This window comes from Phyllopteryx taeniolatus, chromosome 13 (assembly GCF_024500385.1).
Source record: "Phyllopteryx taeniolatus isolate TA_2022b chromosome 13, UOR_Ptae_1.2, whole genome shotgun sequence".
NCBI classification, from domain to species: domain Eukaryota; kingdom Metazoa; phylum Chordata; class Actinopteri; order Syngnathiformes; family Syngnathidae; genus Phyllopteryx; species Phyllopteryx taeniolatus.
In genome coordinates, this window is record NC_084514.1 from 21571225 (window position 1) to 21585412 (window position 14188).

The following is a 14188-nucleotide window of genomic DNA, read 5'->3' on the forward strand; positions in this document are numbered from 1 at the left end:
AAGTTGAAGACCTGAACTCGAAGAAATCTCGCCCAGTTATTGTCTACTGGGGATTTCTGTCTGATGAGTTTTCAAAGTCTTGTGAGCACATAGTTACACATTATTAGAAAGATAGAAGCTGAATCACTTTTCAGCAACATTCTTGATACCCACACAACTTTTGCAGGCCTACAAAGACTTCCCATGGGGCATGGAATTTTCCAAACAAGATCCCTTCTTTGTCCAGCCTATTTCTCCAATAACTGAACTCACCCGAGCAGCAATATACAAGTAAGTTTGGAACCATTTTGTCAATCCTCATAAGCTCTTGAGAAATAGTGTCCTCTTGTCTCAGCCCCATTCTAATTGCAGTAGTTGGAATGCTCTCTGTTTTGCTCACTGTTTACTTGTCTGAAAAAAAATCACGAGGGATAAGAGCTGGATCTTAATTGTCTTAAGTCAATACACTTTGGACAAAGGATCTGCGTGTTCTGTTATTCTCATTTGTTCAATGGAGTCATCTCGAAGAAAAGAATCAAGATTCCACTGAGAGAAATAAATGAGAAATGCGGCAAACTTTTCCTCTGGGAGGGCCACTGCAAGTTCGATCATTACTTTCACTGGAATGCTTGTGGACAGAACCCAGCAGTCTGAAAAATAATTGTTAATATTGTCGACTGCAACTTGTACAACCCCGATTCCAATGAAGTTGTGACGTTGTGTTAAACATAAATAAAAACAGAATACAATGGTTTGCAAATCATGTTCAACCTATATTTAATTGAATACACTACAAAGACAAGATATTTAATGTTCAAACTGATAAACGTGATTGTTTTTAGCAAATAATCATGAACTTTGAATTTTATGGTCCATAAATCATCAAAAGGCTCAGAGAATCTGGAGAAATCACTGCATGTAAGCGGCAAGGCCGAAAACCAACATTGAATGCCCGTGGCCTTCGATCCCTCCGGCGGCACTGCATCAAAAACCGACATCAATGTGTGAAGGATATCACCACATGGGATCAGGAACACTTCAGAAAACCAATGTCACTAAATACAGTTCGGCGCTACATCCATAAGTGCAACTTGAAACTCTACTATGCAAAGCAAAAGCCATTTATCAACAACACCCAGAAACGCTTTTCTGCGCCCGAGCTCATCTAAGATGGACTGATGCAAAGTGGAAAAGTGTTCTGTGGTCCGACGAGTCCACCTTTCAAATTGTGTTTGGAAATTGTGGACGTCGTGTCCTCCGGGCCAAAGAGGAAAAGAACCATCCGGACTGTTATGGACGCAAAGTTCAAAAGCCAGCATCTGTGATGGTATGGGGCTGTGTTCGTGCCAGTGTCATGGGTAAATTACACATCTGTGACGGCATCATTAATGCTGAAAGGTACATATAGGTTTTGGAGAAACATATGCTGCCATCCAAGCAACGTCTTTTTTCATGGACGCCCCTGCTTATTTCAGCAAGACAATGCCAAACCACATTCTGGATGAGTTACAACAGCGTGGCTTCGTAGTAAAAGAGTGCGGGTACTAGACTGCCTGCAGTCCAGACCTGTCTCCCAGTGAAAATGTGTGGCGCATTAAGCGTAAAATACAACAACGGAGAACCCGGACTGTTGAACAGCTGAAGCTGTACATCAAGCAAGAATGGGAAGGAATTCCACCTTCAAAGCTTCAACAATTAGTGTCCTCAGTTCCCAAACATTTATTGAATGTTGTTAAAAGAAAAGATGATGTAACACAGTGGTAAACATGACCCTATCCCAGCTTTTCTGGAACGTGTTTCAGCCATAAAATTCTGAATTAATGATTATTTGCTAAATACAATAAGGTTTATCAGTTTGAACATTAATTATCTTGTCTTTGTAGTGCATTCAATTACATATAGGTCGAACATGATTTGCAAATCATTGTATTCTGTTTTTATTTATGTTTAACACAACGCCCCATCTTCATTGGAATTGGGGTTTTAGATGATTATACAACACCAGACAATTTCAGAGTTTAGGGGAAACTACTACTGCGTTGAAGAGTGATTTGGACAGCGTTATAGTTCTGCACATTAAGTACAGTATGTACTGTACACTTCTATTGTTGTGGGAAGGTAGACAATGCCAATTTATGCTGTTTTAATCATTGTTTCACTTGTCTGGTGAACAGAACATCTTCGTTTTGGTTGTATTACGTGGGGGAAATATCCATCCATCCATCCATTTTCTGAGCCGCTTATCCTCACTAGGGTCGCAGGAGTGCTGGGGCCTATCCCAGCTATCATCGGACAGGAGGCGGGGTACACCCTGAACTGGTTGCCAGCCAATCGCACCCTGAACTGGTTGCCAGCCAATTTTAGAGTCTTCAATCAACCTACCACGCATGTTTTTTGGGATGTGGGAGGAAACCGGAGTGCCCGGAGAAAACCCACGCAGGCACGGGAGGACATGCAGGCGGGGCTGGGGATTGAACCCCGGTCCACAGAACTGTGACGCAGACCCTCTAACCAGTCGTTCATCGTGCCGCCGGGAAATATACAGATTTTTAAAACGTGAGAATCTTTGATGTGGAGGGGACAAAACCAGTAATCAGTGCTTACTGCTCTTATAGTGTGTGATGTAAAAATGACCAGTTTAGCACACCACATACATCATGATATCGCCACTGACAAATCACGAGTCTCGAAACCGGATGTCTGTCATAGTTCATCCAGACTGCCGGAAAATACAAGAAATAGAACAAACTAGGCTAATTGTTAGCTTATCTGGTAACTACATTGCAGTGGCAAACTTCTTCTTGTCATTTTTATTGTGGTGAATGACATTCGAGACACAATCACAACCTTTGCTCCTCTATTTGTGTGCGGCAACAGTTGACAGCACCATAAGGAATTGCGATCATAAATATTGAACAGCTTTAACATTTACACTTGTTACTTTAACATTTACACTTCTTAGCCATGACCACAGCACTGGTGGGTTTTTCAGCAAATAAGTGAGGATAGCCCTCCCCCCTCAAAAAAAACCAAAAAAAACAAAGACTTTAATTCCCAAATAGTGAAATGCGAATGTGCCAAAGTACAGCTGAGTTTTTCAGTGAATAATGGAGAATTGGTAAAAAAAAATGTAAATAAGTGAATTCCTTAATAGTGAAAAGGAAATATGTCAGGGATTACTGTATAAACGCTGCGATACATTCATCTCCAGTTGTTTCATCCAAGTGTGTTAGTCCAAGTTTGATAAATTAAATTTGGTATGATTAGTAATGTTAAAAGTTCCAAAAAGCAGCAAGTACACACACACACCTTGAGGATCTAGTAGGGTAGCGCCTTAACCCTCTAGTTCCTGCGGAAAGCCCAATTCTCCAAACCTCATGAATAGTTCAAATGCAATAATATTTTACACATCAAACAGTTCAAGGTTTTATTGCAATGCTTCAGGATAGACAATATTTTTTGTCATCTTATTCTCTGCCAGTATACCCAAATCATTAGATCTGCCAACCCTTGAGAAGCCAACACAAAACTGACCATGAGAAAAACATGGAGAATGCAAATCCAATCCAGCAACATTCAGAGACTGACCTTGTGACTTGTTGATTGTCATTGCAAAACAAATTCATATTGGAAACTGAAGCCTTCTGAATTGAACTGGTAAATCATAATAAAATGGTATTCAGGGTAGAAATACTGTGTCACCTTTAGAAGGACCTGTGATTATAATAGCTTCAAGCACTCAAGGCAACATTTGCTTTACAACCGTTGCACAGTCTTGGAGGATCTAAGTTTTTAAAAGAATGATAGGGACTACCAGTTTTACTTCTAATGCATGTTGAGGAAGTCCAGATGGAGTAAGAGAGTTTAAAATCTCAGTTGGATATTTTAAAGCAAAATCCTCTTTGTCCATTGTGTCAATAGATGTATAGGTTTTTCCTTCTCCTGGAATTCTACTCAGCATAACACAGTTAATTTTTCTCACATACTCATTAGTTGTGGCAAAAATAGCTCTCTCAAATAACCATTCTACAACAGTGTAATTAGCTTCAATATTTGGATACACAAATTGTTCAAGGTCGTCAGTGTTATCAACCACTGTTCCACATTGCTCAGGAATAGCAATGATGCAAGAAGGGTCAGAAGGAACTGATCCATTTCCAATTTGAAGCAGACTTTCAGTAAAGGTACCAGCATTTTGGTCTCCTCTGAGATAAACCCTCATATTTGTTTTCAATGACAACTTTTCAATGACACACGGTTCCAAAAACAAGATGATTTTATACATGCATTCAATTCATCCGCTAGTGTACCTCTTTTAACAACACGAAGTGTCTGTCAGAAATCTCCTGCCATGACCAGAAGAATGCCACCAAAAATATCATCAGTTTTACAAAGATCTCTTAAGGTGGCTTCAAGGGCCTGAAAGGCAAGCTTATGGGCCATTGTGCACTCATCCCAAACAATCAGTTTAGCCTGCTGAAGAACCTGAGCTAATCCTGAGCCTGTCTACATCACATACTGGTGACTCCATCTCGGTAAGATTAGGTGGTAGCTTAAAGGTGGAATGTGCTGTCCGTCCTCCTTCAAGTAATGTTGCAGCAATTCCAGAAGAGGCCACTCCAAGGGCAATATCTCCAGTTGATCTTCTTTTAGCCATAATAAGATTCATAAGAAAAGGTTTCTCTGTTCCACCAGGTGCATCAAGAAATATAACAGCACCATGTCCTTCATGTACACATTCCATGATCTTATTGAAGGCATTGGCTTGATCTGGAACCAACTTATCAAGATTCTCATCAACAGTTTTTTGCAAATGTCTCTCTCATTATATCCTTATTTGTCCTCTCTATGGATTGTGTTGAAGGGACTGGCAATCCATAGTATGAGAGGTCCCTATCACTTAGTACAATAATCTTTTCTGAAAGAAGGGTCAAAGCTTCATTAAACATTTGATCTGTGTAAGAAATCTCTTTGAAGGGATACTTCAGTCTTTCTCTGTTCAAAATGTCCTCTGTCATTCCTTCTTTATGGTTTTGCCAAAGTGCAAGAGGATCACTTATGTAGCCTTGTGTTAGCATTACAGAGCAAAGGGCTCTCAATTGAGCAGGAGAATTGGTTGTAGTTGCTTCACGCATTGCACAATCTCAGTGTTGGTCATCTACATACTTAAGCTAAAAGTTTGTGTGTCTGTTTTCAAAGAACTTTCTGGAGCAAAAACGTTTTCTTGCACATTTTTAATGTTCCTGCACGTTTTTGCACGTTCTGGCACGTTTTGCACGTTCATGCGCCTTTTGCAATAAGCCTCCACTTATAGTACATGTTTCTGCATGTTTTTACATGTCCTTGGTCGCATGTAATTATTATTAGTTTGGCATTTAAAAGAGGGTGTTGAAACCAAAAGAAGGCAGAGGCTTATTACAAAATGTGCAAAAACGTGCAAAAACATGCAGGAACGTTCAAAAACGTTTTAGCTCTAGAAAGTTCTTTGGAAACACCAATGTCTCTTGTGTGAAGCCACGGATCAATCACAGCCTGCTTGAATGGATGTACGCGTGGTCTCTTGACGCATCATGGGAGCGATGACTCAACGTGATTCGTAACTGCGCTTCCCATGTATTTGAACAGGAAATATGAAAATTCAGCTATTTTAATGATGAAATCATTGAAATTATTGGATTGAAAAAGAAAATCAAATGGAACAATTTAATGTAATTATAAGGTTTTATTTACTATTCACATGCCATGGAAAGGAAAGACCACCTACCCTGACCACATGTCATTGAGCAAGACACTGATACCCTGAACTGCTCCCCGGGCGCTTCAGCTGACCCCTGCTCCAGTTTGTTCCACTAACAAGTGTGTGTTTTCACTGTGATGGGTAAAATGCAGAGAAAAAATTTCATGTGCATGCATGCGTGTTCATGACTATAAAGGTGATTCTTCTCCTAGATGAAACAATATCGTCCTTGAATCGAATTGGCAACTACAAATCGTAATACGAATCGAATCGCTGACAAAATGAGTTGTTAAACCACTAACATATATATGGCGGCACGGTGGACGACTGTTTACCACATCTGCCTCACAGTTCTGTCGACCGGTGTTCAAATCTTGGTCCGGCCTGTGTGGAGCTTGCATGTTCTCCTCATGCCTGCGTGGGTTTGCTACGGGTACTCCGGTTTCCTCCCACATCCCAAAAACATGCGTGGTAGGTTGATTGAAGACCTGTAGGTGTGCATATGAGTACACACACATATATGTTAGGGTTGGTGGGACTTTAACACATTAATAGCCAGTAATTATTCAACAGACCCTTATATAACGGATATCGGATACAACGGACCCCCGGACCCCCGGGACTGATGTATTTCCGGGTCACAGATATACAATATGACTAGATCCAACCATAAGACTTGCCTCCCGTGCCTATGTGGTGGCCATGTTGAATGTGGCACATTTCCAGGCCATGGTGATGATGACTCTGTCTATTGTCTATTATATGTATAGAGTGTTGCACAGAGAGAGTGGAATGGTGATGGTGTTAATACTGAGGAATATGGAAGATGCAATATTTGGTACAGTAACAGTTTTTTTTTTGTCGAGGCTTTCGTATATGTCAACGGATTTGGAACTAGGAAGCACACTAATTCCTCGCGGCTCATGAAAATGACCCGCCTCGACCTGCCTCTTACTACAACAACGTCACCATGACCAAGCACAGCAGCTTGGTAAGTTTGGATCAAATTTAAAACATTTCAAACATTTTCAATCTTTTTTATTTTTATTGACATTAACTTTGTACTGTACTAGGTGTTTTAGGATACAAAAAGGAACAAACAAATAATTTTGTACAGTAAAGTAATATGGGCGCATATGGCCACAAAAAAAGCGCTTCAGTGTAATGGACGACCCCCGGCCCCTATTAGTCCAATTATAGTGAGGTTCTACTGTACAAAAAAATAAATTATTGAATTCATTTTGTGTTCCAAAGAACGCGGAATCTTTATCAGAGCACAATTTCCTGGTACACCAATTACACCGATGCACACTTCAGAGCTTGGCGACCAAAATGGAGGAACTGGATGAAACAGCATTGCTAGGAGTGATCCATCCATCCATCCATTTTCTGAGCCGCTTCTCCTCACTAGGGTCGCGGGGGTGCTGGAGCCTATCCCAGCTGTCATCGGGCAGGAGGCGGGGTACACCCTGAACTGGTTGCCAGCCAATCGCAGGGCACATAGGAACAAACAACCATTCGCACTCACAGTCATGCCTACGGGCAATTTTAGAGTCTCCAATTCATGCATGTTTTTGGGATGTGGGAGGGAACCGGAGTGCCCGGAGAAAACCCACGCAGGCACGGGGAGAACATGCAAACTCCACACAGGCGGGGACGGGGATTGAACCCCGCACCTCAGAACTGTGAGGCTGACGCTCTAACCAGTCGGCCACCGTGCCGCCCGCATTGCTAGGAGTGATGGGAGGCAAATCAATTGCATCCATCCATCCATTTTCTTCCGCTTATCCAAGGCCGGGTTGCAGGGGCAGTCGTTTTAGCAAGAAAGCCCAGATTTCCTTCTCCAGCCACTTCATCCAGCTCTTCCTGGGGGATCCTGAGGCGTTCCCTGCTCAGCCGGGAGACATAGTCTCACCAGCATGTCCTGGGTCGCCCTCGGGGTTTCCTCCCGGTGGGACCCGGAACACCTCAGCAGGGAGGCATCCTAATCAGATGCCTGAGCCACCTCATCTGGCTCCTCTCAATGCAGAGGAGCAGCGGGTCTTCTCTGAGCCCCTCCCGGGTGAGCTTCTCACCCTATCTTTAAGAGGAAGGCCAGACACCCAACGGAGGGAACTAATTTCAGCCACTTCTCCTGTTCCTTTCTTCCCTCACTCGTGAACAACACCCTGACATACTTGAAGTCCTTCAGTTGGGGCAGGATCTCATCCCCGACCTGGAGAGGGCACTCCACACTTTTCCGACTGAGGACCATGGTCTCAGATTTGGAGGTGCTGATTATAATCCCAACCGCTTCACACTAAGATGTGAGCCGCTTTAGTGAGAGTTGGCGATCATGGCTTGATGAACCCAACAGAACCACATCATCCGCAAAAAGCAGAAATGAAATACTGAGGCCAACAAACTAGACCCCCTCTACGCCTTGGCTGCACCTAGAAATTCTATTGATAACAGTTATGAACAAAATCGGTGACAAAGGGCAGCCTTGGCGTAGTTCAACCCTCAGCGGAAACAATTACAACTTACTCCCAGCAATGCGGACCAAACTCTGACACTGGACGTACAGCCCATGTCAGTGGCTTCGGGACCCCATACTCTCGAAGCACCCCTCACAGGACACTCCAAGGGACACAGTCGAACGCGTTCTCCAAGTCCACAAAACACATGTAAACTGGTTGGTGAACTCCTGTGCACCCTCGAGGACCCTGATGAGGGCGTAAAGCTGGTCCACTGTTCCACGGCCAGGATGAAAACCACACTGATTCTCTGGACCGTCCTCTCCAGTACCCCTACCAGGGAGGCTGAGGAGTGTCATCCCCCTGTAGTTGGAACACACCCTCCGGTCCCCCTTCTTAAAAGGGGGGACCACCACCCCAGTCTGCCAACCCAGAGGCACTGTCCCCGATGTCCATGCAATGTCCATATCAACCATGACAGCACCACAACATCCAGAGCCTTTAGAAACTCCGGGCAAATCCCATCCACCCCCGTGGCCTTGCCACTGAGGAGCTTTTTAACCACCTCGGGGATCTCAACCTCAGAGATAGGGGAGCCCAATAACATTATTGCTGGTGTGTGAAGTGGAGAAAAATATTTTTTTTCACCTTTCTTGCCAACAGGTGTTGGAGTGCATCTGCTGCTGGTTGCACCAACTGCTATTTATAGAAATATGTACAATTAACATAAAATATTTATGTTGTTGCTACACGACGATGAGGAAAGGTAAAAAAAAATAAAAATCTATATTACACACATCACATTGTCAGAAAATTATATTTTTGTGCACTACTGTCTATCAATAAAAGAACAATAATAATAATAAAAAATCTATCCAATACATCTAGCTAACGATGATCCATGTTTTTGTTTTTGGATGCATGAAACATATAGAATCGTAGGACAAACTGTTGTGCTTTTTTGTGCACGTTGCATGATGAAGAATGGTAAAAGGCAGTCATCGTTGAGGCCATGGACGTTAGCTTTGAAGTTAACAAGTTCTTACCTCTTCCATGACTTTCTGGGGGCTTCGGGGAAGATGCCCTGCTGCTCTCAGATAAGGATGCATCGCCATCAGGCTCATTGGAATCTGAGTCCGAATGTCCGTTGACAGTCCATGTTTCTGGGGAAGTGTACAGTGATATGGTTGCGATCTCACCACGGTCAATCGAACACTCGACGAGACCAGCGTTAAACGCCGTTATATTGTCGTAGCGTCATCCCTTTCTTTTTTGGAAAAACATTGTCATCCTTTTTGGCGTTAGCAAAATTCTGTTTTAGATTAAGCTGTCTGTATCCATGTTTTTTGCGCTCTAACTTGTCGATCCAGATGGGCTGTCATGGAAAGGTTGCCTGCATGGTATATACCAACGACAAATTTAAGAAGTGGCTGACACTGACAAAACATACCAGTGCTTGGAAAAGGTCACCCTATGTCCCCGCCTCTTCTGGAAAAAAGTATTCACTACAGCCTTTTTGTAAAGTCTACCACCATCTGTCCCTCCATGTTCCTTTCCTGGATGTCGTACTTACCCATTACTTCTTCATCACACCTGTTTCCTTCACCATGTCCATTAAAATCTGCACCAATCACGACTTTTTCTCTGTCTGGGATGCTCAGAACAATTTCGTCCAGCTCCTTTCAGAATTTCTCTTTCACCTCTATGTCACATCCTACCTGTGGGACATTATACATAACAACCTCAATTTCAAGTTTCAGTCTCATCACTCGATCTGATACTCTTTTCACCTCCAAGTCATTCTTAGCTCACTCTTCTTTTAAAATAACCCCTACTCCATTTCTCTTTCTCGGTGCCGGGGCAGACGTTGTTAACCCGGGCCACGACCGATCCGGTATGGAATTTTTTAGATGATCGCTCATATTTGTTTGGCAAAGTTTTAACATTGATACCCTTTTGGACGCAACCCTCTGAATTTTTCCGGGCTTGGGATCGACCTACAGTTTGCATTGGCTTGTGCACCTTTTAGGGCTGCATTTGTTACAGTTATCTCAGCTATAAAATTTGGTATATATATATATATATGTAGCAGACATGCCACGCAAAAGATGGCACCCGGCACCCCAGCCTCGCCGCCGCTCCCCGCCGAGGTAGACGATAGAGGCTGGCGAGATGCAACATCACACGCAGACGCTAAACGAATCAGCCACGATAAAGCATGAAAAACAAGACACAGACATTTGCTTTGGCATGCCGACGCTAAGTGAATCATGGCTGCCTGGCGCCTCAAAGCGGAGACCCAAGGATGGCGAGTTTGTCCCCGGACGCTAAGTTAATTAACTCCAGTCGAAGGATTGCACCAACAAAGGCGCCTCCACCCTGTTGAGTACCGCAACTTGGGAGTTGGAACAGGCAACAGCGACACCCACGGGCGACGGAACGACTCTACACACATGGGTTCATAAGACAGTCTGTGACTCGACTGGGAGTTAATATTTTAAGAAGTTTACATAAACGTCACTAGTGATTGTATTGCTGCAAACTTTAATGTCTAACGTAAAATATGTTGTTAACTGAACCAGATGAACTCTTTCACCCCACACCACAAATGTCACATGGAAAATAGTAATGTTCCCCACACCACACAACATTTGAAACATTCATTGCAGGTATGAAAGAGGGTGAGCATGAAACAATGCAGGGTGAGGAAATGGTCTCATTATCTTAAATCCAATAATTCATATTTTATTCCATTGGTTTTAAACCACAAAATAATCCATCCATCCATTTTCTGAGGCACTTCTCCTCACTAGGGTCGCGGGTGTGCTGGAGGCTATCCCAGCTATCATCGGGGAGGAGCCGGGGTAAACCCTGAACTGGTTGCCAGCCAATCGCAGAGCACATATAAACAAACAACCAAATCGCACTCACATTCACACCTACGGGAAATTTAGATTCTTCAATCAACCTTTTTTGTGATGTGGGAGGAAACTGGAGTGCCTGGAGAAAACCCATGCAGGCACAGTAAAATCCCCCTTTTTGTCGAGCTCCGGCCATAAAAGCGGCCGGAGCAGAGAAGTTTTTGAGTTTTTTGGTGAAGAAGTTTTTCCTTTGGTCTCACCCCTACCAACTCGCCGACGACCGGGCCAGGCAGGACGCCCACCTCACCCGAGGTGGCAAGGACACATCGGATGATCCCCGGCTGCAGAGCCTCCTGCAAGCGCTCCAAGCTACCCTGCTTGGGGGCCCGAACTCAGTCCGAGGGAACGGAGGCGGACGCAATGAACGTCTTGCAAACAGAGACACCCGAGAGACGTCCTGACTGGGAACTCGTTGGCCTTCTGCTTTTCCTCCTTTTTTTCCCTCCTCCCTTCCGTCGATTCCACCTATTCCCGGTGTGGACCGGGCCGACCGAACACTCGGGAGCCTGACTCGCCTGCCTCAAACGTGTTCCAGACATTGGAAATGTCCAAAGTCCAACATTGCGGTATACTAAAAATCCAGATTAGTGCATATTTGGGTTTAAATTAACATTGACGTGGTGCCCCTCATATATTTCAAATATCTTGATTTATAACGCTGTAAATTAAAATTACGATAACCCAGAAGTGACGCAGGCGCCGCTTCCAACTCATCGTTTCCTTCTAAATTAAGCACAATTCTTACTTCATACATAATCGCTACATCAATTATTGGGTAATTCATAATTATAAACAAGTCATTACAATTTCCCCCTTGCATTACCTTTACACTTTAAGTTGTTTTAAAACCATTACTTTTGCACTTTGAGTAAAAAGCTTGAGTTGACACTTCAAGCGCATTCTGCTTAATACCTATGCTTCTACTTGCGTAATGAACGTAAATACTTCTGTCACCTCTGAACACATTTTAATTGAAAAATTATCTTCCTATATTTAAGTGCGGTGTTAATGTTTAAACTACAACCACTTAATATGAAATATGCTTTTTAGGAATGAGAAAACGTCATGTTGGACATGATGTTGGAGAACTACGATTTCTTTTTTTTTTTAAATGGTACAGTCGCCTTCTGGGTGTAAAACGTTTGAGGACACTAGTGGTATTCCTATCGTCTCAAATGTAGGCTACTATAATCGTTGAGCACATTTCTTCCCCTACAAACTTTATGGGCAACAGTTAACCTTTGCTACGGATTAAAAAAAAAAAAAAAAAAGAATAAGGAAACATTTCAATGAGATGACGGTACTTAGTGTGTTTCGAGAGACGTTCTCCGTGTCGTGTCAGCGAAGGGGTTAATGTGACGCAGCGTGCGGAGAATACGGAGAGACATCCGTGCCGCTGTTCGCCACCGGCAGTCGGTCAGCGGCAGCAAGTCGGTGGCGTACTTGAAACCGAGCGAGGGACTCACGGGCGGCTTTGGTGGAGCTCGGATGTGGTTTCCGCTTGGGACTATGTCGCCTTGATCAAGTCCGCTGAAGTGAGCAGAAGAAGCGGCTCTGGGAGATGAATGTGCCCGGGGAGCAGCACCCTCAACGTCTCGAGCAACCCGCCAGCCTTTTGCTGCCCACGGCGGTCAGTAAACCTGTATTTTATTTTATTTTTTATTTTTTTGTCGTTTGTGAACTCCATTTTACCTTCCTCCCGAGACATATTGTCTCAGCGGGAAAAAAAATGAAAAAATAATACTGCCAAAAATACATTTAAAAAAACGCAATTAGTTTACAAAATGTAGAAGCTAAGCTTGGTTCTGCTTTGAATCTTCAGAAAAATGTCAAACTTAAAATAATATCAGCATGTCCGACTTCTGTTTGAAGTGGAAAACCGCGAGCAGATTGACAAGTTGTTTCCCTGTTGTTCATCTTTTATATTTTCCCATTTGTCTCCTTTCTGTTAGAGAACCTTTCTTTGCCTTTTAAAAGCGGAAATATGAGCCACAAGGGAGGAAAGTCTGCGGCTTAATTCTTGCTCTTTAAGCTCACTTGTCATATCTGCGAGCTTTCATGTCCCAGCCAATGATGATTTGATGCATACTATTCTATTAATTCCAGAAGGCATTTGTGGTCATCAAATCCACAGTTTCATAGATAGAACTAGAAACATAGATTTCTATTTATTCCACAGTCAAAGTTCCATCAAATGTAATCACAAATACTGTACAGTTTGTGATAAAAACGAAGACATGCACATAGTGGAACCTTCGAACACCCCAAAGAGCAAACTATTTGGAAACGAACCAAAAGTTCAGGAAAAATAAGGTTTCAGTAAATCCATCTATCCATTTTCTATACAGATTATCCTCCTTAGCATTGCGGGTGTGCTGGAGCCTATATCCAGCTGACTTGGGCCGAGACGCCATGTACACCGTGGATTGGACACCAACAATCGCAGGACACGTATAAACAAACATAGACGAACAGACATTTGCGCTGACATTCACACCCAAAAGACAATTTATTCTTCATTTAACCTAACATGCATGATTTTGGAATGTAAGAGGAAACCACAGTATCCGAAGAAAAAGACAACACAGGGGGAACATGCAAACTCCACACAGGAAGGCTAGAGCTCAGATTCAAACCCATGACCTCTGAACTGTGAAGCTGATGTTCTAACCAGTCGCCCATCGTGCGGATTTTAGTGAATCATGGGACACAAATATTGGTGCTGTACAGTGAACATCTCACATCTCCATTCGCAACAATTTGAAATCGGGTTAAAAAGTTATCAAACATAAAAAAATTAAGAAATCAACGTAAGTGTCGGCATGGTGCGAAAATGTTTAGCACATAGACAGACACCTGTGCCTGTGTGCGATTTCTTTTTTAAAAATGTATTTATTTATTTTTTACTCTGGTTTTGTCCCACATCCAAAAAACATGCATGGTAGGTTAATTGAAGACTCTAAATTACACGTAGGTGTGAATGTGAATGTTTGTTTGTTTGTTTATATGTGCCCTTGATTGGCTGGCGACCAGTTCAGGGTGTACCCCACCTCTCGCCCGAAGATAGCTGGGATAGGCTGTAGCACGCCTGCGAC

At 43.1% G+C, this 14188-nt stretch overlaps 1 protein-coding gene and 1 long non-coding RNA gene across 4 annotated transcripts in view; one reads left to right on the forward strand and one right to left on the reverse strand.

Annotated features, from left to right (window-relative positions):
• Positions 1-6070: 6070 nt before the first annotated feature.
• On the reverse strand, positions 6071-12690 carry LOC133487968 (uncharacterized). The gene is made up of 3 exons (XR_009791514.1): positions 12560-12690; positions 9219-9335; positions 6071-6204 (listed from the first exon to the last, which is right to left on the reverse strand). It is a non-coding gene; the product is annotated as an uncharacterized LOC133487968 (long non-coding RNA).
• sntg2 (syntrophin, gamma 2) overlaps positions 12229-14188 on the forward strand; it is a 117174-nt gene continuing 115214 nt past the window's right edge. Inside the window, exon 1 of one of the 3 annotated variants that reach the window (XM_061795316.1) lies at positions 12229-12723. In XM_061795316.1, coding sequence (XP_061651300.1) covers positions 12655-12723 — 69 coding nt within the window. In that variant the 5' untranslated portion in view covers positions 12229-12654. The remainder of the gene's footprint in view (positions 12724-14188) is intronic. The other 2 variants (XM_061795315.1, XM_061795317.1) reach the window with 2 other exon arrangements.